Below are 24,615 nucleotides of genomic sequence, written 5' to 3'. Positions count from 1 at the left end.
TATAATAGGATTTATTTATCTTTTTTATATTCAATAACATTAATTTTATTTAAAACACTTAGTTGTTACACTCAGTTTAATACATTCGCTTAAAAGTAGGTTTAGGAACTTATCTTGTCAAATTTTCTTAATTCCTGCCACTCTCAAAAATTTTAGTTGTATTATCTGTTAACGGTAAAATTGGCAATAGTGCCATTGATATGGTGCATTCAAATACACAAAAACACTTGGGCATTAATTTTTAATAGCATTTAAAAACAAAGTGTTCTGATAAAAACTGATCAAGTTATTTTGCTATTAGACAATAATGCATGGATTATTATTATTTACACTTCCGTGTTTTTTTTTTTTCAATTTGAAATATTAAGTGTCTTGATCAAGAAGCGTATATCATTTGCCGGAAAATTTTTGCTACGCTGTAGTTACCTTCACTACGGAACGAAATGTGATTTTAAATGGGTTACGATTAGATTCGTCTTTTCGTTACACTTATTATTGCACACGTAGGTGAAGTTGCTTGTTATCTTTTGTCGAGTGCGGCATAGCACAGTAGCCTTGGTACAAGATTTGCTTCCTCGCAATCCAGGAGTCGTTTTCGAGTATGGAAATACTTGAACATTGGAGTAAAATAGATCTTATTTTAATTGTATTAAAGATCAAACTGTACAGAACGTTTTTAAAAACAAAAATCAGAAGTAGTACTAAGGCTAAAGGCGTAACGCTACAATTCACATCTATTTGACAATTCTCTCCCTTTCATTCTCATTAGATACTTTCAAAAGTAAGGTTATCTATTCAACTTGTTATTATTCGACTAAATTTAAAAAGGTTTATCGTCTATGGTTAGTCCTATTGAAGTATTTTGTAGATCCATTGAATATCTTTTGAGTTGAGGAATGATAAGTATATTATCTAATCATCAGTACAGTGCTTACCTAGTATATACTCACTATTAATACCACAACAAACGATTTTTATTTTATTTTTCTACGTACTAGCTGTTATCCGCGATCTTTATCCGCGTTTTTGAAATTATACTTCTTTAGCGGCGTTAGGAAAAACTCATGGGGAAATTATACGATCTAACGAAATGCGCGCGCACATGGCACATTACGCGATTTTAACAGGGTGAAGGTAGTTGTAAAACTGAGTGAGAGGGGAATATATGCTCCGTCAGCTCACTTTTTACGATGCGCGCGCAAACAGTCACAAAAAACGACACCCTGAATCCACGCTATATTCGACATTTTAGTTTTTCGAAAAAAGGTTTGACAGTGGTCTCTTTTAAAATTGTCAAAGTCTGCGGGCTCATTCCGGTGATTCAATTGATTAAATAGTACAAAAATCTGAAGTTTTAATGTTCAGTGAAACTTGGTGGTCCGATTATGAGATAACTAGATAATGCGTTATAGTAAAACTTTCAATGTATCTACTTATTAAATACCTTTTTTAGAATAAGGCTAATAAATTGTTTGAAAATTTTTTTATCTTGTTACGAAGTATATACTTACTTACTTATTGTATTTTAAAGTATTTAAATATGTAAGTGTTGTTATATATATATATATATAAGTTTATTTTTATATTTATTAATTTATAATATTATGTATTTTAAAAATTTGAACCACCAGCTGTCTATTCTCCTTGAATTCTACTTCTTTATGTTTCTGATTTTATTATATTTTTTATATGTTAATGTTGTGGTATACAAATAAAGAGTTTCATAATAAGTTAACTTCTGCCTCGTCTACATAAGATCACACACATTTTTTTAAAGCACGGTACGAGTTTTTCGCAAATCCCGTGGGAACCGTTTGTTTTCCTGAGCTAAAAAGTAGCCTGTGTTCCTCCCCGTCCTTTCAACTTGCGCGCCAAAAAACCAAGGAGGAGAAAGAAACAAATGCACTTTAGCATTCATATATAAGTAATATGAGTAAGGATAGTAAAAAGTAAGACCTGAATGTAATTTCTTTATCCTTCCGGTTTTGCGTAACTTATTTCCAATATAGATATTATTTAAAGATATTATTTTATCTCAGTGTTGGAAATTAACATCTAAGTGACCACCTGAATTTTTATTTTAATCCTAATAGAAAAGGAATCCAATTGTCGAATTTATCAACTCTCGATTTTTTTCGTTTTTTACTGCTATTTGATACGTGGAACGGATATATATTTACAGATGAATTCGTTTTTCATATTACTTATTTATTTATCTATTTTATCTCATTTTGGTTCGGAAAATATTTTACATAAGTCACTAACCTGTTGCGATCCGAGTCCGGCAGTCGGATCAGGACATGCCGGTTTTTCCGCTTCACACTGTCCGTTCGACCAGGTTTCTTTAAAGAGCTCCCTGGCAATAATTCGCGGTCGCACATCACTATTACACCAAATCACAACGCGGCATATATCTAACCTTCCCTAAAGGAAGTCGGCTTTATAGTGTGGTATATACAAGTCAACAAATCTGCTCAAACGACCTCGCACGTCATCGCATAAGGTCTGTTCATACTTCAAAGTTTATTGATGTTTTCTTATTTATTGTATTACTGTGTCTAAGGTACTTCTGTCCATACGTAACTGACCGAGACTAATGAGTTAATGACGGATGTTAAGGTGAGCCATGGTTTATAGTTGTATCAACTCATGATTTTCTAGATATAACTGGTTCTCGTAATTACTTACAATTAAACGGAACTACGCTTTCGGAGTCCAATCAAGTTTCCGTGTGTCAAGAAATTTATATACCTACTTTAAGGTCTTTGAGACTTCACAGGTATATAATTTCAATATTACCACTACAGCAGGGCGTTCCTAGGGTCTTGAGGTAGAGCAAGCCCAGCTACATATAGGACTCATCGTATGGCCTATACAAGGCAGGCAGTGTTTGTTGTGGCAAATGACAAACATCAACTCATCTTTTAAAAACACTACGATGATGGTCCGAACGCGAATTATGATTAGAAATTTCGATTGATAATTAAAGCCTGGCTTTTCGGCTTCTATGGTAGTACCGACACTGCACTACAGTTACACTATATTACACTTACACTATATTAATATCTTGTCTGCATTAAACCCTATACAATGCCATCTTTTACTCATTTGTGATATAGATATCCATAATAGTTGTTCCATCTAGTTGTGACTCTGCCATACTAACAAGAAAAAAAAAAATATTTAACTAACATGTAAAAAATAAATTAATAAATAATCCAGGTAGGTTCCTTAATTTCTTTTTTGTATAATTTTTTACGGCAGTCATTTTTCAAATATAACTCATGATATAGTATAAGTACCGCACTATAAACCATTGATATCACCTTCCCTTTGATCCTTGCCAGTCTTGTAAATTGTGGGAAGCATCAAAGATGGTAGCGGATATATTCGGTGAATGGAAAACGCCGTACTGTTAATAAACTTTTTCCATAAATTTATATTAATGTTTATTATTTAACACATTATGACCGAGGCCTAAACTTTACCGGCGATGCATATATTTTTAGGATTCCAAACATCATCGTGGAAAATCTAAACCCTTATAGGCTAAATTGCGGTATGTTTGCATGTCTGTCTGTCTGTGTGATGCACTGGTAAGAGCAGAAAGGACGATGTGCCAATACTACAGTAGGGAAGAGAAGTTACGTGGAGGTTATCTGGATTTTGTTAAGGGTAATCTTATTACTAGGAAAAATTAAAATATATAATTTTGCTTTTAGCGCAGGATATCGACCCTGCGAATATGAGCGGCTTTGTAATTTTTTTTTAAAGTAGGTAATTAATTGACAGACCAAGCAAGATGACTCACTATGCTGTTGGAATGCTATCACTTATACACAGAAAGTCACTTTGTAAAGAAGACGTTTTATTTATTTATTATTTATTTTAACTCTTTATTTGTACACCACTATACAGGAAAATAAAGGACGAATAGAGAGAAATACAAAAACTGGAGTAGAATACAAAAGGCAGCCTTATCGCTTAAAAGCGACCTCTGCCAGGCAACCTTAGGATTAGGAGACAACGAGAGCGAGAACAAATGGGTGGTGTAAAATTATTATAAACCTACATTCTAAAAACACAAAATAATAAGTTTTACAAAGTGCCTTGTGCCCATCCACCTGAGGCGTAGGTATTATGTCTATTATGTCTCATGTTCCTGTAATTACACTGGCGACTACACCTTTCAGACTAGAGCGAGGAACAGAAATTAGCATAGCAGTACTACTTCCTCCAGCCAGCTCTGTCATTAAAAGCTTCTTTTGGTATCTTGCCAAGGTGCTTCATTTATGGTAAATTAAGATATGTATTAGTATATTTATTTTTTATATTTTTCAATAGTATTTTTTTATTTGTGTAGTCTGGTTTATGTATTAGTATGTAGATATTCGTATGTATGTACTAAATAGTGTACCCCACCCATTTGTTTTCTTTTTAGTTTTCCTAATCCTAAGGTTGCCTGGCAGAGATCGCTACTTAGCGATAAGGCCGCCTTTTGTATCCTGCTACATTCATGTGTTTGTTCTTTTTTTTTGTCTCGTTTTTCTGAGTGGTGTACAAATAAAGAGTATAAATAAAAAATTTGGAAAATCCAAAAGTGCACGACTCATAATGCTCATTTAATTATCAAATATTGAAAAAAAAAAAAAAAAGTAAAAAAAAAAAAAAACAAAAATTTATACAGCTGTACTAGGAAAGTGATGCACCGGCGCCCCTGGTGGAATAAAATGTACATAATACCTATAGATATAGATATGTATATCACCATCCATGTTTGATGTTAATTTTACATGGATAAATATAGATATACAGTCTTGCAGTTTTCGTTTTTTATTAATTGCAAATAATTAAACTACACTGAATTAATTAATCATTCGCATTCAGTGACCTACAATCGTCGATTAGAATTAAAAAAAAAAAAAAATAACTCAAATAATGGATTTTTTCACAAGTTTTCGGGTTTCACACATGACGGACAGGAAATTTTTTTGACCTATTTTGGTGTTTTTTTCCAATTCTATTGCAGTAAATCATTTTTTTAAAAGTATGGAATTAATCTCCATTAAATTATCTCGACAATAGTATGCAAAATATCTTGATTCCGTGAACTAACAAGGCTATAATAATAAAAATAGCCGCCGAAATGAGGCGAAAAAAATGCACTCTCTGATGCTTCGCATCATGAGTCGTGCAAAAATAAGGTATGGGACACTGGTACAGGGAGGGTGACCTCTTCGTGATTTACAAAGTGGCGGTGTTTAGGTTGTCCTAATTCCTGTGAAGAGCACTACTGTGTAGTTCTCAATGTTTACCTCGATCCTCTGTGAAACGACAAACGACGTGAACGGTTCTGACACTCACTTGGCCGGTTTTTTGTTTTTACTTTATTATGAAGATCCACAATAAACGATTGATTAAAAAAGAGACAATATTGACTGAATACATACAAAGATTATAAAAATATATGAACACAATTGATTATTCAACTTATGCAGGTACCTAAATAGAATGTTTATTTATTAATATATATATATATAAAATGTCGTTTTTTTTTTACACCATCAAGTCACACTTGGTATCAAATAATCAAATTATACCATTTACCTACTGAATTTTTTTCGATTACAGGTGTAACACATGAGACCAATACAAATATTCATTAGTTTGATTATGTAATACGTAGATTCAGATAGAAAAGTAAGGGGAAAACAAAACAAACATAAGGAGTAAGTACTGACATGTATACCAACTTACGTCCGCTGTCCATACCCAATCCATCGGCAATCCGCTGATAAGCCGCTTAGCAATGTTGTTATTTGTTAAAAATTGTAACATTATTGGCGACAATAACAACGTTGCCAAGCAATAAATCTGCAGATTACGGATAGATTGAATACTGAAAATGGAAGTTAAAGAGTTATTACAATAATACATATATTATAATTTTATCACAGGGGTAGTAATACGAGTCTTAAAAGAAGACTTCAGCGATATATTGGCCACCATCACATGCCACTTTGTTTCTTATCGAAATCATTTTTTTTTTATTTATGTATTATGTCTTATATGATTGTATGAAATCTAAAATGAAATATATTAATGCAACATATTGGAGTCTGTCAAAAGCGCAATCGATGTTGGGACCCGTATGTCGGTTGTTTGGGTTTGCATTGATGTGTAATAATCAATCGTCCTACTTTAATGTATCTGTATCAGTGGCGTACACTGGGTTTCTTACCAGGGTATGTATACAGTAGGAAGATTGCAAAAAAACTCCAAAAGTCCCCTTCCTATACGAGTTACATATTAATTTTAGGGTGGGCAGTGTTTTTGTGCATGTATGAAGTGCACGCCACTGATCTGTCTAATATTAAATTAACTGTTAATATAACCATTAGATGTATAGCATAACCACACAAGTTTTTTTTCTTCAATTTCTCGGTTTCTGTCTGTTCTTCAAGCAGCTTAACCAGTTTTGATGAAACACAGACAGGTAGATTAGACATTGCGAGAAGTGATGTCCGTATTTTACCTCGGAAGGATCTCAAAGAGGAATTTTCAAGGAGTGTTCTTTACTACTCCATACCGTGACTAAATCTAGCAAGATAAGTATGAAAAAATTTACTCTAAAGTTATCGTATTTTATTAGGGCAATTATCGCATAGCTTCTAAAATATGTGAAAGAAAACAACTTTAAACACCTCCTTATGTAATTTGAGAAACGGGTTGTTTTATACTGAACGACATTATGATCGAAGGTGACGACACGATATCGATTGACGTGAATAAAGGCTTGTTCCAATATACTATAATATGTGGCTTTATTTAAAAAAAATATGAGTTGTATTAAAAAATGAACAAGTGTGGCTGTGGTAAGACTATAACTAATTACTTTCCAACCTATTTTCCCTCAGTTAATTTACCTATTATTTTAAGGCCTGTCTAAGGTTCTACCAATAGCGGTAGTAAGTCCAACATTATGCCTAATTTTCCACATGGAAGGAGATTCAGATTTCCGGCTTTTTAAGAAAAGTTCAATAGGAGTAATCATCGTCACAGACTCACTAAAATATATAATGAGAAGAGTTTAGGCCGTTTATTCCACAACATTGGCCAATTACGGATTGGTAGATTTCTCTCGATGGATAACTCTTAAGCAAGTTTCGTCACGAGGTTTTCACAACATAACACAAGTTACATACAGTTGTTTAAAACGAACCTACGCCGGGAATCTAACACGGTTCCTCTAAAAGGTAAAGCCCAAGTCCTAACCACTATGCCTTCACCACTGGTAATGATAGCATGTAGGAAAGATTCTCCCATGTAACAACGAGAGTTTATAGAACCTACTGCTAATTTATAGATAGTTTAATATTCGTATTTGAATGTGAGTTGTCAAGCTACCTTATATAGAAAAAATGTTGATATCTAAACATTCCGACTAACTTATTGTTACTGTATCGATATCGTGTAGCAGTCGTTGTTTATAAATTTTACAATTTATGTTGCTAAGTAACAACACGATTGACCGTGAAACCATGAAGATATATTATTCAAGACTATGGAACCTTATATATTTACGTTAAATTCAAAATACTTGCCTTAATTTTTTTTTCTAAATTAATATTTGTGGTTCTACAACTAAATTATTATAGGGTCGATATAAATGACTATTATACACTATTTTCAGTTGGTTTTCATTGTAGGTGCATGGCAAACCTTAAATCTTAAGGCCCTCTTTGATTTTTCTACTTCAATAAAATAACTTGAATTAAATTTCGTTTATATGCCTTTCACATCAGTCTTATAGCGACTGTAGCGTCGTCATGTAGATCAAAACTGCAACGTTTTCTACTAGACGACGCTACAGTCGCTATAAGACTGATGTGAAAGGCATATACTAATTTCGGCATCGACAGTAGGAGAGCCGTAGCTTATTTGGAGAAAGCGCTCAGGCCGCGATTGCCAGAGGGTCGAAGTTTCAAATGATGCATTATTCTGTCGTAGTATAGCCGGTAACAGGTTGTTAAGATATACAAATAAATAATTTGTATATCTTAACAACCTGTTACCGGCTCAATACGGGGCACGGGTCTCCTCACACAGTAAGTAGGGTTTAAACCGTAGTCCACCACGCTGGTCCGTTGCGCATTGATGGGCAACCTCTCAGGCATGCAGGTTTCCAAGTGATATTTTAATTGTTTAAACCGCAAATAGCTTATTTGTTTTTCTTTTTAGTTTTCGTAATCCTAAGGTTGCCTGGTAGAGATCGCTACTTAGCGATAAGGCCGCCTTTTGTATTCTGCTTCATTCTTCATGTGTCTGTTCTTTTTTTTCTCGTTTTTCTGAGTGGTGTACAAATAAAGAGTATAAATAAATAAATAAATAGTTTAGATAAGTTCGAGGTGCGCGCTGGGATTTGAACTCGGCCCCCCGAAAGTGAAGTGAAGTGAAGTCTTACCACTAGGCTGTCACTGTTTCATACTATATCTAAATTATCTCTGATTTGCGATTATGGATAATGTTGTGGTAAAACACAGCAGTCTATTGTATTTAATTCTATAATGTGTATTGAACTGTGAGTAGTTTATTGTTTTAACAGGAATTACGCATTATAATTTTGCATAAATGGAAATTATTTCAAAACAATGTCAATATTTGTTTGTTGTATAGTGGAGCTGTGATAGCTTAGTGGTTTCATTAGGCTGCCATTTCGGGGCCACCGAGTTTGATTGCCGGCACGGACCTGTTACTTTTCGAAGTTTAGTGCGTTGGTGGCGTTCGTTCAAAGCGAATGTTCATGACATATTTTTACTTTTTCGGAAGGTCACTTGCCGATAACCACCTGAGCGCGAGAGCTCTCTCCATGAGAAGAGCCTCAGGGCTCGATGACATCGGGGGGGGGAAGTCATAACATAGAATAATGACGGATATATATACATAAGCGACTAGCTGTAGCCCGTGACTTTGTTGTTTGTAAAGCTCATTTTTCCGTTGTATATTTGTGTTGTGTATATGTTAGTATAGTGTATTCTTGTGAAACAATCTGGTGTAGTTTCTAATTTTTTTAAACTATCGATAACTACAACATTAAATGTAAAATTGCTCCGGGTGTTAACCGTTAGACCAGCGAGCACTCGAATCTTATATCTTTAAACGAGCAATTCTTGTATAATATATATAATTGGAATCTCGGAATCGGCTCCAACGATTTTCATGAAATTTAGTATACAGGGAGTTTCGGGGGCGATAAATCGATCTAGCTAGGATTCATTTTTAGAAAATGTCATGTTATTCGAGTTTTCTGGTAATAACCGATTTGGTGCAGACGAACTTGCACGGGTCAGCTAGTTATCGTTATATCTCGTGGCCAGCACGACTGCTGGGGTGATAAAAATGTAGAGACCACGAACAAACGAGCGTTAGACGGTGGACCGACGACATAAAGAGAGTGACGGGGAGTGGGTGGATGAGGAAGGCTGAGGACCGGGTGTGGTGACGCTTCTTGGGAAATGCCTATGATCAAACAACGGACGTCCGTAGGTAGATGATGATGACGATGGTGAAAATGGTTGGTTTATGAGCAAAACAGAAATAGGCGAGACTCAGGTCAGGTTCTTTCAGAATGGCCGTAGTCCACGCTGGCCTAGTGCGGATTGGTAAAGTTCACACGGTATGGGAACACTCAGGCATACAGGTTGCCGCGCTATATTTCCCTAGCCATGATATTAACGCATGCATTTTTTGACGGCTGATTGGCGCAGTGGGCAGTGACCCCGCTTTCTGAGTCCAAGGCTGTGAGTTCGATTCCCACAACTGTTGAAAATGTTTGTGTGATGAACATGAATGGTTTTCAGTGTCTGGGTGTTTATGTGTATATTACAAGTATTTATGTATATTACTGAATGAATTCTTCCAGAATTTTTGCACTAGTTAAGACGCAAGAAATAATTTGACGTAATAGCAATCATTGCAGGAAAAGATCGATAAATAATTACAAAATTATAGCATACGTAGTAATAATGTAACGAACATCGGTACTATAGGTAGATATAATTGTTAGATACCTACATAGATTTATAACAGGCGGTTATACGAAGATGGTGGTATTGCATCCGTACAAATTGAGTACGTTTGAGAGAAAATTCTGAAATGTAAAAAACATCAGGATATTTCAATGGAAATCAGGCTTTTTCCGGACTTTTTTCAATTTTGCATCGTAGCCCCACATTCTCAAAGGTATCTCGAGAAATAGTAAAAAGTTTAATTAAGAATTTACCCACTTTACAAAACTACTGTAGCATTCCCGATTATCCAAAATTGAGCCTTAGCTTATTGCATAGTTAATCTCAAGGTGATAAATATTGCAGTAGATTAATATATAATACTAGTGTACCCAGCCCGCTTCGCCGGGCTAGATTTTGCTTTATTTTATTTAAACAATAAACTTACAACATTAAATTTTTAATTTAAGTCTCATATTATATTAAATCATTTATTTCTCTCCGTATTCATTCTCTTTTATTCTTTTTTCGAGCGGGTGAAGATCATTATCTATACCCATGTACGCCCAACAATAGAATATCATCATAGTAAATAAAAGCTGTAGATACCTATTTGACAGTTCAAAAATAGGAGTGCTCCGATCGTCACCAAACTTAACAGGATTACTCGCCAGGTCAATCCTGAGATTCCCTGAAAGTTTCATTGAAATCGGTCCAGCCGTTTCGGAGCCTATACGGAACATACCCACATACTTTCTCTTTTATATATATAGATAGATAGACGAGTTGATCATAATCATGCAACCGGCATATGGTTAATTTCGGGATGTTATTAAATTTCGGACATGAACTTGAAGATGATTAATTTCGGGCATACATAACTACGTTTGTTAATTGAATGTTATGATAACATAACATTCAATTTCAGTAATCTACGAATTATTAATGTTGTTTCTAGAAAGTGAAGATTCAGCAATTGGTTTTGGTATTACAATTTTGGTGTTCGGTTATGTTTTTCTTAAGGAAAGTGCAGCAAAGAAACTTAACATAGGTACATAATATTACCACGCTCCCATCGTCGTTAAAAAAAAAAAACATCGTATCGAATACTTTTAAATGGCAATGTGATGGTGATTAAAAAAAAAATAAACAACCGGCTAAGTTTGTTGCGGGCTTATTCTTAGACAAGGGCGCGTTTGGAACCCTCGTAGCTTTAGTTTTAAGTTCACAAATTTTGTTATCACCTACAACTACTTCTATGTACATATTTCACATGTAATGTAAGCCTCAAAAGTACCATCTATGTGCCTATTTGAATAAAAGTAAAACGGAAAAAAAAGTTTAAATTGTTTTCACTATTCTAACCACACTCGGCTGTCGTTTGATGGAGTAGTTGACGATGTATACGTTATTTTTGGATTTAAGTCAATAATATACAATTCATGTCATCATCATAATCAATTCAACCGATTGACGTCTACTGCTGGGCCTTTGGAGGGAGTTCTAAAATCCACGTACCTCAGTCGCTGGTTTCCAGCGTCTTCCAGCAAATAACTTTATGTCGTTTGTCCACCTCGTTGGTGGCCGATCTACGCTACGTTGACTGGTGCGGGGACGCTCGGTTCTCCGAGCTGTTATCCCCGTTTATTGCTACCTCAACTTCGCGACTTGCTGAGCTATGTCGGTAACTCTAGTTCTTCTACGGGTCTCCTCATTTCTGATTTGATCACGTAGAGATGCTCCCAGCATAGCCCGCCCTCTCCATCGCCCGCTGAGTGACTCTAAGCCTTCTTATATAAGGTCATAGTTTAATTCATGTATCACCCACCGCAGAATTGAAAAACATAGGTGTTTTTCAATTTTAGGCAGCATGTTAAATAAATTATAGCCTATGTTTATTCTGATATAACCTTCCGCCTTTCTCGATAGACGAGAAATCAAGCACTGAAATAATTTTTCAAATGGAAGGAAGACAATTATTATTAATCAAATTCAAATTCAAAATTCACATTCGTTCCTGATATCATCGCTAGTAAACAAACAAACTCTTCAGCTTTATATATTAATAATGTTGGTGTGAGAAGTGGTGGCATGCGCAGGGCCGCGCGCGGTACTGGACTAATGTCCAGTACCGCGCGCGGCCCTGCGCATGCTGGAACGTTGCAAAATTACTTTATTTTTCTAGAATAATAGAATTTTTCTACTGCTTATTACATCAACTGCCAATACAAGTCCCATCAAAATCGGTCTAGCGATTTAAGAGATTAGCCGGAACAAACAGACAGACAGAAAAAAAATGTAAAAAAAAAAAATAAAAATTTTGGTTTATCTATTCATATACCTACATGTAGTAAAAAAATGTTTTTTAAATATTACAAACAGACACCAATTTTATTATAGTATGTACAGATATATAAAAAAAAGACTGTTATTAAAAGGATTGGAGAGGTTGTATATGGGAACAGTATGCAATACAAGATGCCGCATGTTTAGATGTTACTCAACTGTGGAGAACGAAAATGCGGATCAGTGTCGCGACTGCTTCGGTGGTCGTCAGTTTGTGCTGACGCCGTAGACGAAATTGTTGTTTACGAATTGGTCTATGCAGTCACAGGAGAAAATGCCTCTGAGACAATGTTTGAATCGTCTCACATAGACTACAAGGCCTGTATGATGAGTTGGTATGTACGCAGGATGTAAAATAATTACATTCATAATGAATGAAAACACGAATCGCTTATGAAGCCAGCTTTATTATTCCATGAGTAACTGAATGTTTCGAATCATTTAGGAAATCTTATCTTAATTTAATCCTGGACTTGCTAGAACGCAAATATGAATTCTGATTATAAAAATATTGAACACTGATGTATTTATTTTTGCGCAAAAGAGAATCAATGGGGAAAGGAAGATATTCGGATGCGTAGGCTTTCGTTACGGCTGACCAGATTTGAATGCAATTTCCGTAGATAAGCTGTGCGTGTAACTGTGTTGTAAGTGTACACCAGTAGCGTGCATAGAGGGAATAAAATGAAAAACCTCCAGTACGAGTTATAAATACTTAAGGGATAGGCTTTTTATAACTCTCACATAGCCTATCCTTAAGTTTTTTATAAATCATAGTGGAGATTTTCTTCATTTTATATCATCTGCATACCCTGTGCATACCCTCTATGCATGCCACTGGAGACATGCTTTATTTTATAAGTACTGTAATTTGCTTTGCGATGTAAAATTTAATTTAGAAGATTTTGCATACATAACATCCTGGTTACATGGCATACTTTTCGCCTGGAAAAATAAACATTTCGGGCAGGATTCTTTTAAATTTTTAAACGCAGCCGAAAGCCGCAACAGTTAGATTGACAAAAATCAGATTTTTAAGATCTTACCCGCATTTTTTTGTGGTGGCTTCGTGGGCGTCCGTCACTGTCATACTGTGAATAGTCATCTTCACATTGGAAACTGCAACAAAATATATAAAACTAACTTCAAAACGCCTATAAAATTTTCAGTGAGTTTTGAAAATATATGGAGCCTTAAAAACTAAAAATTAACGTATTTATTCATCATCATCATCATCTCAACCAATTGACGTCCACTGCTGGACATAGGTCTTTTGTAGGGAGTTCCACAATGCACGGTCCTGGGCCGCTTGCCTCCAACGGCTCCCAGCTACTCTCCTGATGTCATCTGTCCACCTCGTTTGGGGCCGACCTACGCTGCGTTTACCGGTGCGGGGTCGCCATTCCAGCACCTTAAGACCCCAACGTCCATCGGTTCTCCGAGCTATGTGCCCCGCCCATTGCCACTTCAGCTTCGCAACTCGCTGAGCTATGTCGGTAACTCTAGTTCTTCTACGGATCTCCTCATTTCTGATTTGATCACGTAGAGACACTCCTAACATAGCTCTCTCCATCGCCCGCTGAGTGACTCTGAGCCTTCTTATGAGGCCCATAGTTAGCGACCATGTCTCTGATCCGTAAGTCATCACTGACAACACGCACTGTTCGAAGACTTTAGTCTTCAGGCACTGAGGGATTTTGGACGAGAAGATGTCACGAAGTTTCCCGAACGCTGCCCATCCGAGTTGGATTCGGCGGTTTACCTCTTTCTCGAAATTGGACCTACCTAACTGGATCGTGTGTCCTAGGTATATATACTCGTCAACAATTTCGAGTGCAGAGCTCCCAACAGTAATTGGGTGGAGCGGAACATGAGCGTTAGACATAATTTTCGTCTTGCTCATGTTCATACGAAGGCCCACCTGTTGAGAAACTCTGCTGAGGTCATTGAGCATCGCATTAAGGTCTTCCAGAGTCTCTGCCATTATGACTACATCGTCGGCAAACCGAAGTTGCGTGATGTACTCGCCGTTAATGTTGATGCCAAGCCCGTTCCAATCCAGAAGCTTAAAAACGTCCTCCAACGCAGCGGTAAACAGCTTCGGGGAGATAACATCTCCCTGTCGCACTCCTCGCTGCAGTTGGATCGGTTTCGTAGTCTGGTCCTGTATACGGACTGACATAGTGGCGTTTTTGTACAAACACTTCAAAACTTCGATGTACCGGTAGTCAATTCGGCATCTCTGCAGTGGCCTTAATACAGCCCAGGTTTCCACTGAATCAAAGGCTTTCTCATAGTCCACAAACGCTAAGCAAAGTGGCCGGTTATACTCTTGAGTCTTCTGTATAACCTGCCGCAGCGTATGTATGTGGTCTATGGTACTGAAGCCCTTTCGGAAACCGGCTTGTTCAGGAGGCTGGAAGTCGTCGAACCTATTCGCGAGACGATTCGTAATGACTCTTGAGAACAACTTGTAGACATGGCTCAACAGCGAGATAGGTCTGTAGTTCTTCAGCAAGGTATTATCACCTTTTTTGAAGAACAGAACAACCACGCTCCTGTGCCATGCCTCTGGCGTTGTGCCTTGATGAATGACGGAATTGAACAACCGCTGAAGGACTTTAAGTATCGGTTTTCCACCCGCTTTCAGGAGTTCTGCTGTGATTCCGTCATCACCCGGTGCCTTGTTGTTCTTAAGTTGTTTGAGAGCCATACTAATCTCGTAAAGGCTGACGTCCGGGATATCTTCAGTGAAGTGTCGGGTCAATTTGGCTCTAGGGTCTTTAGCCAAACTTTCAACAGGCTTTTGTGTTGAGGTGTATAACTGTCCATAGAATTTCTCAACCTCACTTAGGATCTCTGGTTTAGAAGAAATGAGACTACCATTGTCAGTCTTCAGGCGAGTCAACAGGCTCTGTCCGATAGACAGATCTCTTGCGAACACTTTCGAGCCTTTGTTGCGCTCAATGGCGACTTTAATTTTCTCAGTGTTAAAGTGTCGCAAGTCTTTCGTCTGCAACTTCGAGATCTGTCTATTAATACGCCGATATTCAGACGCATCTTTTGAAGACTCTAGTCTCATTTCTTGTCTCTTCTCCATAAGCCCGAGTGTATGGGCTGAGAACTTTTTGGTTCTATGTTTACGGTGGGTCTTAAAGAACTTGGACCCAACCGTATGGACAGTTTCCACAAGCCTGTTGTTAAGATCGTCCACAGAATCGCAGTCCAGGCAATCAAACCGGTTTTGCAGCTCCAGTTGAAAGCTCTCGGGGTTTTGGATATGAGCACGAGTAGGCCGGAGCGTAGACTTTACCAGTCTGACCCTTTCCAGCTTTACATTTATATTCAATGTGCCTCTTACCATACGGTGATCGCTCCCGGTTTTCACCCTGTTGATCACAGAGACATCATTGAATATATGCCGTTTGGTCGACATGATAAAGTCGATCTCATTTCTCGTCAAACCATCGGGGCTCAGCCAGGTCCATTTCCTGCGCGGCCGCTTTTCGAAGAAGGAGTTCATCATAAAGAGGCCCTCCTTCTCCATAAAGTCGGCCAGCATTTGGCCCCGTTCGTTCCGTTGCCCATATCCAAATTGCCCCACTCTCAGCTCTGCACCGCTTCGCTTGCCCAGCCTCGCGTTGAAATCCCCCATCACAACACTGTAGTAGGTTTTCGAGGCATGTATGGCTTTCGAAATATCCTCATACAATGCCTCTACTTCCTCGTCGGAGTGCGCAGTTGTGGGTGCGTAGACCTGTATAACCTTCAGGGAATACCGTTTGGTTATTCTGAGTACAAGGTACGCTACCCTGCTCGACACGCTTTCGACTCGAACAATGTTGTTGACAAGGGATTTGTGGACGATGAATCCGACACCACCTTGGGACTGTTGTTCGCCCTCCCGGTAGTAGAACAAGTTGCCGGATTTTAGGATTATCGTGTCCTCCCCCTCTCTACGGACTTCAGATAAACCCATGATACTCCAGCGCAACTTGCTCACTGCTTCTTCCAGCTCGACTAACTTCTCATCGGTCCTCAACGTGCGTGCGTTATACGTTGCCAGGTCCAGTCGTCGGGTTTGGCAGCGGAATCTCTTCCGGAGATTCTTGACAGCCCTTGCCCCGCCGTTACTATAACCGCTGCCAGAGCCAGGAATAGCGGGGCTGCCGGGGACTAGGGGCTGTGGCTCTCTTTTCTCCATTTACAAAGATTTGCCCGGTAATGACCACGCTGGGCAGGCGGGTTGGTCATCGCAGGGCTAGACTGATCGCACCGGCATCGCTGCTGCCCGGCACCGGTCTGTGCCATTTATTCAGTCTAGCCAATTTGAAGTAGTTATACCGCCACTTGTCGGTCGCCAGAGCCTCGTCGGTTAGACGGCAGGGTGCACCACGTGCAGGTGAGGTTGGCATTTTGGGAGGCTGACTGGTACTAGCCTCCCCCTTACACCCCCCTTACGTATTTATTATGGTCGCCCAATTCACAAACTTTTCTGACTGTTATCCCTATACAAATTATGCGATGAGTTCACAACTGTTGCTATCAAATTATGCGTTTTGTATTAAGATGGCGAGTTGGTCCTTTTTATCTTAGTGAAGTACATGTTCCTACCTTTTTTACCCTTAAATGAACGAAAAGTGAATTTGTGCCTATTTTATGATTCTTATTTGTATCATATGTGATATTGCGTGCGTGGAAAGTGACGGCCAGAAAATACTCAAAGCCCTTCAATATTATTGAACGTTTGTATGTATGTAGATAGATTATTTTGTAAAGAGCTAACGGTGTTTTATAACTCGTCTCTTGTTGCTGACTCTAGAAGTCAGCGGCTACGCAGGAAGTATTCAATTCACGTCCATTTACTAAATCATTGTTCATCTCTAAATGTTCATCAGTGTACCAACGGGCAATACACAATTTGTTCAAGTTCACCTCCTCTTATTGCAAGGAAATATCCTTTTTAAGCGTATCGTTTATTTCTATTTTATATAATTAATGTCAAAAATAGTTGATCAGTATTTGATTAATTGGGATAAAAATAAAATGTTGCTAAGATTAAAATTACAAAATCACTGTAAGTAGAGCTTGTTATTACGGCATAAATCTCAAAAGATGGTTTTTAAAGTTCACATTTCAATGCAAAAATTTCAGTCAAGTTGCTGTCAACTCGATATTATTCTGCGAAGGCAATAAGTTCCGCCTAAATTCAAATTCAAATTCATTTATTTCAAGTAGGCCTACTTTATAAGCTCTTTTGAAACGTCAAGTATGTATGTTTGTGTGACTCTACCACCGGTTCGGAAAGCGGTTCTACCGAGAAGAGCCGGCAAGAAACTCAGTAGTTGCTCTTTTCCAACATCAACATTTACAATCATTTTGCTATCTTGCGGGAGATGAGAGCGAGGCTGGCTGCTTCCATTCTACCTTGTCATTGAGGAATTCATCAAATGTATAGTAACCTCGCTGTACTAGATGCGTTTTTACACATTTTTTAAATGTATGCATTAGTAGGTCAAGAATTTCCTTAGGAATCATGTTGTAAAAGCGTATACTCAACCCCACAAAGGAGTTCTGCACCTTTCGCAGACGATATGCAAATATCACTAATTTATGACCGTTTCTGGTAAGTCGATTGTTAATTTCAGCTTTTGATTTATAAAGAGTAATATTTTGCCTCACAAAGACTATATTATTATAAATGTATTGCGAAGCTACTGTAAGAATACCTATTTGTTTAAATTTTTCACGAAGCGATTCGCGTGATCCAAGTTTATATATTGATCGTACGGCTCTTTTCTGTAGTATAAATATACTTTCAATATCTGCAGCTTTTGTCTCCACCGCGATCGGATCGGAGAGGTAAGTAGCGGGTCAGAAGTTGGCAATATGTTTTTCTTATTCAAAACGTTTTTAAAATATGAAATTGGCTTTATTTTTACCTTCGCATTTGCTGGAGATAAACCTTTCAGCGATAATCTTGCGATTGCCCGGTGAGGAATGAGGACAGTTGTCATAATAGGAGCTGGCGGCGATTTTGGTGACACAATGATTAATTCTGACGCAGAAACAGGATGAATCCAGATTATTTTATTCCCTTTAGTATTTATTGTTAATAATGCGCAGTTTAAGTTACCTTTCTTAAAATGTATCGCAATATATACCAGGTACGATATTAATGAGACACAGGGTTATCCAGAGAACCAAACCGGATAAAAAAAGTCGAATAAAGGGTTGGCTGTACGAGACTGCCACAGTATTAAAATCTTTTGTCCCTAACCGAGAAACAAGAAACCTGGAGTAGTTTCTATGTTTCCCTCCTCCTGGATGGATTATAGACCAATGCTAACAAGTTTCATCTGCCCGAAATCTTAATATAATTACATTTGAATTTATGTACTCATAACATAAATAAAAGTTTCTGGAAATATTTTATTCCTTTTGTTTCTGTCTCTGAATTTGAGTGGGATAGAACCACACTAGTTTAGACTTCAACTTTTTTGAGCAACATTTACACCCAGTAAACAAACTTTTCGGAACAAAACATTTTAACTGATAATAAAGAAACATTGTTGTTAAATATTTGACGCACAAAACTATTTAAAAATGCATATTTTGTTACTGACCATTCGAGTGCTCTCATCATTTCAATCTCGTGATATATCTTTTTGTATGTCCTTCTTTATTATTACTTCTGATGAAGTTAAAAAGTAACTCAAGTATATACTTGTAACTTATATTGTAAAAATCTACCACCAGTTCTTTAGCTATGTTATTACACTTCTGAAACTATTTATAGCGTGTCAGGAGCAGTTACCTGTCTCAATCTGCGAATAAAAATGTCAGTAGGTATCTATTTGGTTGCAGTTAAGAAGATTCTTTAAGATATCCATACTTATATTATAATTGCAAAAGTGTGTTTGTTTGTTTGTTAGTCGTTACTTTAAGCCCTAATAAATCGGATTGATTCTTGGTGTCAAAGTTAGTTTAAAGGACGGAGAGTAGTTATAGGCTTTTTCTAGCAAAACAAACGGTTCCCACGGGATTTGTACAAAACCGTAATAATGGAGGACGAAAAACGCGGGAAACATCATTATTATATACTGTGTAAAGAAGATAAATATATTTTAAGTCACGTAATATTGAACTAGATACCTAGGTACCTTAACAGTGTAAAGCAACAGTGGAAGTGTTTGTGAAGCTAGCTTTTAAAGAAATCCGGTAAAAACCCGTGTTGTAAATACTGACAAGTCTCTGTGTTTTCATACTACAAAGAACGTAAAGATAACATTAAATCTCCCTCAGACCTTGAAATTGCGCAATGTGCAGTGGTGTTTCGACTTACTTATAACTGATTTTTATCAATTAGTGTTGAAAATTTAGATTTATCACAAAAAATAGTAGTTCATAGTAATACTATTAAACATATTCAAAAGTGGGTAGAAAACTAATCCCATTACGTGGCCTGTCGCTACGAGACCGGAACATCATCCTGGCCAACTATTTCGCCACTTTTAGTACGTGCATCAGTAGCGAGTTTGGTACTACAGCTGCCTTAAATTCGCATAACACCCGGTTCGAATCCTACCAACTACGTGCCGAGATTATTTTCGTTTTTAATTTCATTTTATAATTTCGTTACAACAATGGTTGGTACTTGTGAAGCATGCAAAGAGCACATCAGCGTAACCGTAAAGCGGATAAAATGCAATCTGTGTAGCTGTATGTATCACTCTGACTGCGTTGGATTTACGGGTGACTCGACGCAAGCGAGGACTCAGTGGAAGTGCCCGAACTGCGTTGCTGCAGCACGAAAAGGCGGGGACAACAGTAACACGCCAGTTCGAGTTGACAAATTAAACAAGATCCAGCGCTCGGTTTGTGACGATTCTGATGATGCGTTGTCCAAACGTGACGTCACAAAAGAGTTAACTGATAACTCAAAGTTACTCTGTCGTTTTGAGAACATCTTAGACTCTAAGCTGAAAACAATCAAGTTCGAAATAGTCGAGGAACTTAAAACGACCATTTTTGCGGAAATAAAAAGCGAAATCGCATCTCTGTCGTCAGAATTCTCCCAACTTCAGGCCTCTTACAGTCAGCTCCAGATAGAAAACGATCATCTCAAAAACGACTTACGCGTACTACAGGAGCGCATCGATGCATCTGATGATCAGGTATCGGACCTGCGCGCCCAGTTCGGCAGACAACAGCAACAGGCAAGAATTAACAACTTAGAAATCGTAGGGCTGCCTCAAACGAGTAGTGAATCGCCAGTGGATCTTGTTTTAAAGATTGCCAGGCATGCGGGCGTTGAACTCAAGCAGGGCGATATCGAATTTGCACACCGTGTCCAACCACAAAAGACCATAACGGGAAGACCCAAGCCCATTGTAGTAAAAATGAAAAACCGACTGTGCAAAGACAATCTACTCTCCGGATTAAAAAGAAAAAAGGGCGTTTGTACGAAAGACATAGGCATCGAAGGCACGGAGAAAAAAATTTTCGTAAACGAGCACCTAACACCGGAAAACAAGCAGTTACTAAAAGCTACTAAAACTCTTGCACAACAAAAGGCTTACAAGTATGTATGGGTACGTAACTGCAATATTTTTTTAAGAAAAAACGAGGAATCACCTGCTTTGAACATACGTCTCGAAAAGGATCTATCCAAAATAAAGTGACCGTAAGCGTTAAACTTTCCTCGAATTATCTTTTTATAAATGACTTTAGTACCTGTACTAAATATTCGCAACATACACGACTATTCCATACTCGACACAATAACTTACACACTCTAATATTTCATTCATCATATTATGCACTACACATAAATAAATTTCAGCAAACTAAACCACACATCCTACAGTTCTCTTTTGCACCTCATACTACACTCAATAAAACAAGCACACACTACTTTAGTAACTCTGTTTCCAAACTTCCTCTCCATGCTTCAAATAATTGCCTTCTAGCCTACACTTACCCTTTAAGAGCAACACGTCGTAAACCACGTAATTCTTCAAAATACAGTATATATTATAGTTTTATGTTTGTATTGACCACGTTATGTCCACAGGCGCTAGTCCCATAGAACTACTTTACCAAAATGTACGTGGTTTGCGTACCAAAACTGAGATGTTTCGACTAAATATTTTAAATCACAGATATGATCTCATCTTAATCACAGAATCATGGTTAACAGAAGGTATTTACGACCGTGAAATTTGCGATGATAGATATGACGTCCTTCGGTGTGATCGAAACTCAAAGACATCCACTAAAAAAAAGGGTGGCGGAGTCTTATTATGTGCGCGTAAAGAGTTAAATATACAGCTCCATCGGGAATGGACGTGTCCTGGCGTCGAATCTTTATGGGCGACTATACCCGCTCAGTCCCAGCAAATTCAAGGTACTCGTAATATTCACATCGGGTTAATCTATGCGCCACCAGACAACATCTTACCGACTCGACTTGAATCCATTTCCTCTCGACTTGCTGAGCTCATTGCCCAGTACCCTAACGACTACATTATCTTAGCCGGAGACTTCAATCTACCTAACGTAACGTGGTCTGACTCCGGACCCACCATCCGCAAACGCGGACCAGTTGAGTTACATAATGCCTTTATGAATATAATAGATATATGTAACCTATCTGGACTAAAACAACTTAATACTATTCCTAACAGTAAGCATAACACCTTGGATCTTTTGTTCAGTAATATTGACTTCGGTGTGAACCACTGCCCAAATCCTCTAGTCCCCGAAGACATGTTTCACCCGTGTCTCCAATTCAATCTCTCTAATCTGCTTCTTCGTAACACTCGCCAAAAACCTGTCAAAAAACCCAACTTTTTCAAAGGGGACTACAGGCAAATCAACGAGCATTTGTCCAATATCAATTGGCACGAAGCACTCTCAGCTAAATCAATGAACGATGTAGTTGAAATATTTTATTCCATTCTAAACGAAGCAATTAAGAGATTTGTCCCAGTAAAAGTAAAGTACAAATCTAATTTTCCAGTATGGTATTCTAAACCTTTAATCCACATAGTGAAAGATAAACTCCGTAAGCACAAAGAATGGAAAGTGTACAAAAATCCCCGCGATTATGATGAGTTTGCTATTCTAAGAGCGAGACAAAAACAAATACAGAATAAGTGTTACACCTCTTACATCCAAAATATGCAAACTTACATCGCAAAGGACCCTAAGCTTCTCTTTTCCTTCACTAAATCTCTTAGAAATAGTAAAAATGGATACCCCACCAAGCTTACATTAGGCAACACCGTATACACAGATGAAGAGTCTGCTTGTTACGGTTTCAGTGAATATTTTGAGAGTGTTTTCGCAAAACCGGCAAGTTCCTACGACGCTATGAGCCACTCAAATTCGAGCTATAAAGAATCCATCTGTAAAATCACCATTGACGAGAATACTGTACTCAAGCTTCTCAAAACTCTAAAAACTAATAAGGGAGCCGGTAGCGATGGTATTCCTCCAATTTTTCTAACCAAATGTGCTACGAATCTGGCGAAACCTCTCACGATCATCTTTAACCTCTCTTTAAATGTCTACTGCAGTTTCCCAGACATCTGGAAACAAGCACTAATAGTCCCCATTCATAAAAGTGGATCAAAAACTCAAATAGAGAATTACCGACCTATCTCTATTCTTAACGTAATGAGCAAACTTTTCGAATCAGTTATTTATTCATACATATCCCCAATCATTTCGAGATCTATCCCTTACGAGCAGCATGGCTTCATGAAAAATCGTTCCACTGTTACCAACTTAGCAGTCTTCACGGACTATGTATTGCGAAGCATGGATGAGAGATGCCAGGTGGATGTGATCTACACGGATTTCGAAAAAGCTTTCGACCGTGTGGATCACGTGATCCTACTCCACAAGCTAAGCGTCCTAGGAATAAGCGGGAACTTGCTCCGATGGCTGACTTCATACATCAAAAACCGTATGCAGGCTGTAGTAACGGGCAGTGCTAGGAGCAACTTTGTAACCATACCGTCAGGGGTACCCCAAGGGTCTATCCTTGGTCCCCTCTTATACAACGCCTATCTTTATGATATTGGTAGCTGTTTCAGCCATGCGCAACATTTAATGTTTGCTGACGATATGAAAATTTTCCTTAAAATACGTTTCCTTGAGGATTGTTCTCGGCTGCAAGAAGACTTAAACAACCTGAGTAAGTACTATGCCAGGAATAGAATTATTGTTAACGTTAAAAAATGTCACCACATTACTCTATCCCGTAAAACTAGCTCAATAACTTACGACTATCAAATCAATGGTTCAAACATTGCTAAAGTCCAAACCGTCCGAGACCTGGGTATTAAAATTGACACTAAACTATCGATGAATGACCACGTCGAAGTTGTGGCGGACAAAGCCTACAAACAACTAGGATTTATTAAACGAGTAACACGTAATTTCAGTAATATAGAATGTATAAAAACCTTGTATTTTGCGTATGTTCGTAGTATTCTCGAATATGCATGCAACATTTGGTCACCCTATTATATTATACATACTCATAGGCTTGAATCAATACAAAAACAATTTCTTAAGTACCTGGCCTTCAAAGAATTCAAAAAATTTAACAGTTACAAAGAAGCCTGTACTCATTACAAAATTGACTCCCTGGAACTAAGAAGAAACCAAAGTGACATGCTACTGCTACAAGCTATTTTGACTGGACGAATTGACTGTCCTAGACTGCTGTCTGCATTTTCACTCAATGCTTCCTCCTTTAGGCCTCGAAAACCGCAGCTATTACGTGTACCAAAATCAAATACAATCTACGCTCGAAATTCCGTGCTTTTACGCCTGGCACGTACCTATAATAAAACTTACTCAGATATTGATCTTTTTCACTTATCCAAAATACAATTAAAAACAGAAATATCTAGCCTACATCGGAAACTTAATAACGTGTAAGTTATAATATTTATATTAATATCTATAATAGTACATAAATACATATTATCAATGCATACTCTCTCTCACACACACGCGCACACACACACACACACACACACACACACACACATACATACTCACACACACACACACACACACACTACAAACACACACACACACACTTTTGTAATTATCTTACTACTCTTTTGTATTATTAATATCTTGTTAAATTGTAAAGCTTGTTTAAATTGTTTAGTTTCTTCAAATTTCCAAACCTGTTGTAATTAGTAGTTTAAGTATAGCATTTAAGTAAATTGTCAAG

At 37.7% G+C, this 24,615-nt stretch overlaps 1 protein-coding gene across 2 annotated transcripts in view; it reads right to left on the bottom strand.

The window, feature by feature from the left end:
* LOC120629031 (glutathione hydrolase 1 proenzyme-like) overlaps positions 1-24,615 on the bottom strand; it is a 67,611-nt gene that overhangs the window by 41,065 nt on the left and 1,931 nt on the right. The window contains exon 2 of one of the 2 annotated variants that reach the window (XM_039897771.1): positions 13,400-13,472. In XM_039897771.1, the coding sequence (XP_039753705.1) occupies positions 13,400-13,458 (59 nt within the window). In that variant the 5' untranslated portion in view covers positions 13,459-13,472. Of the gene's footprint in view, positions 1-2,265; positions 2,409-13,399; positions 13,473-24,615 lie in introns of those variants that run through there. The other variant, XM_039897770.1, reaches the window with a different exon arrangement.

The sequence above is a fragment of the Pararge aegeria genome, chromosome 13 (genome assembly GCF_905163445.1).
Source record: "Pararge aegeria chromosome 13, ilParAegt1.1, whole genome shotgun sequence".
Classification (NCBI taxonomy): domain Eukaryota; kingdom Metazoa; phylum Arthropoda; class Insecta; order Lepidoptera; family Nymphalidae; genus Pararge; species Pararge aegeria.
The sequence above is the reverse complement of the archived record's forward strand: the minus strand, read 5'-3'. Positions and strand labels throughout refer to the sequence as shown.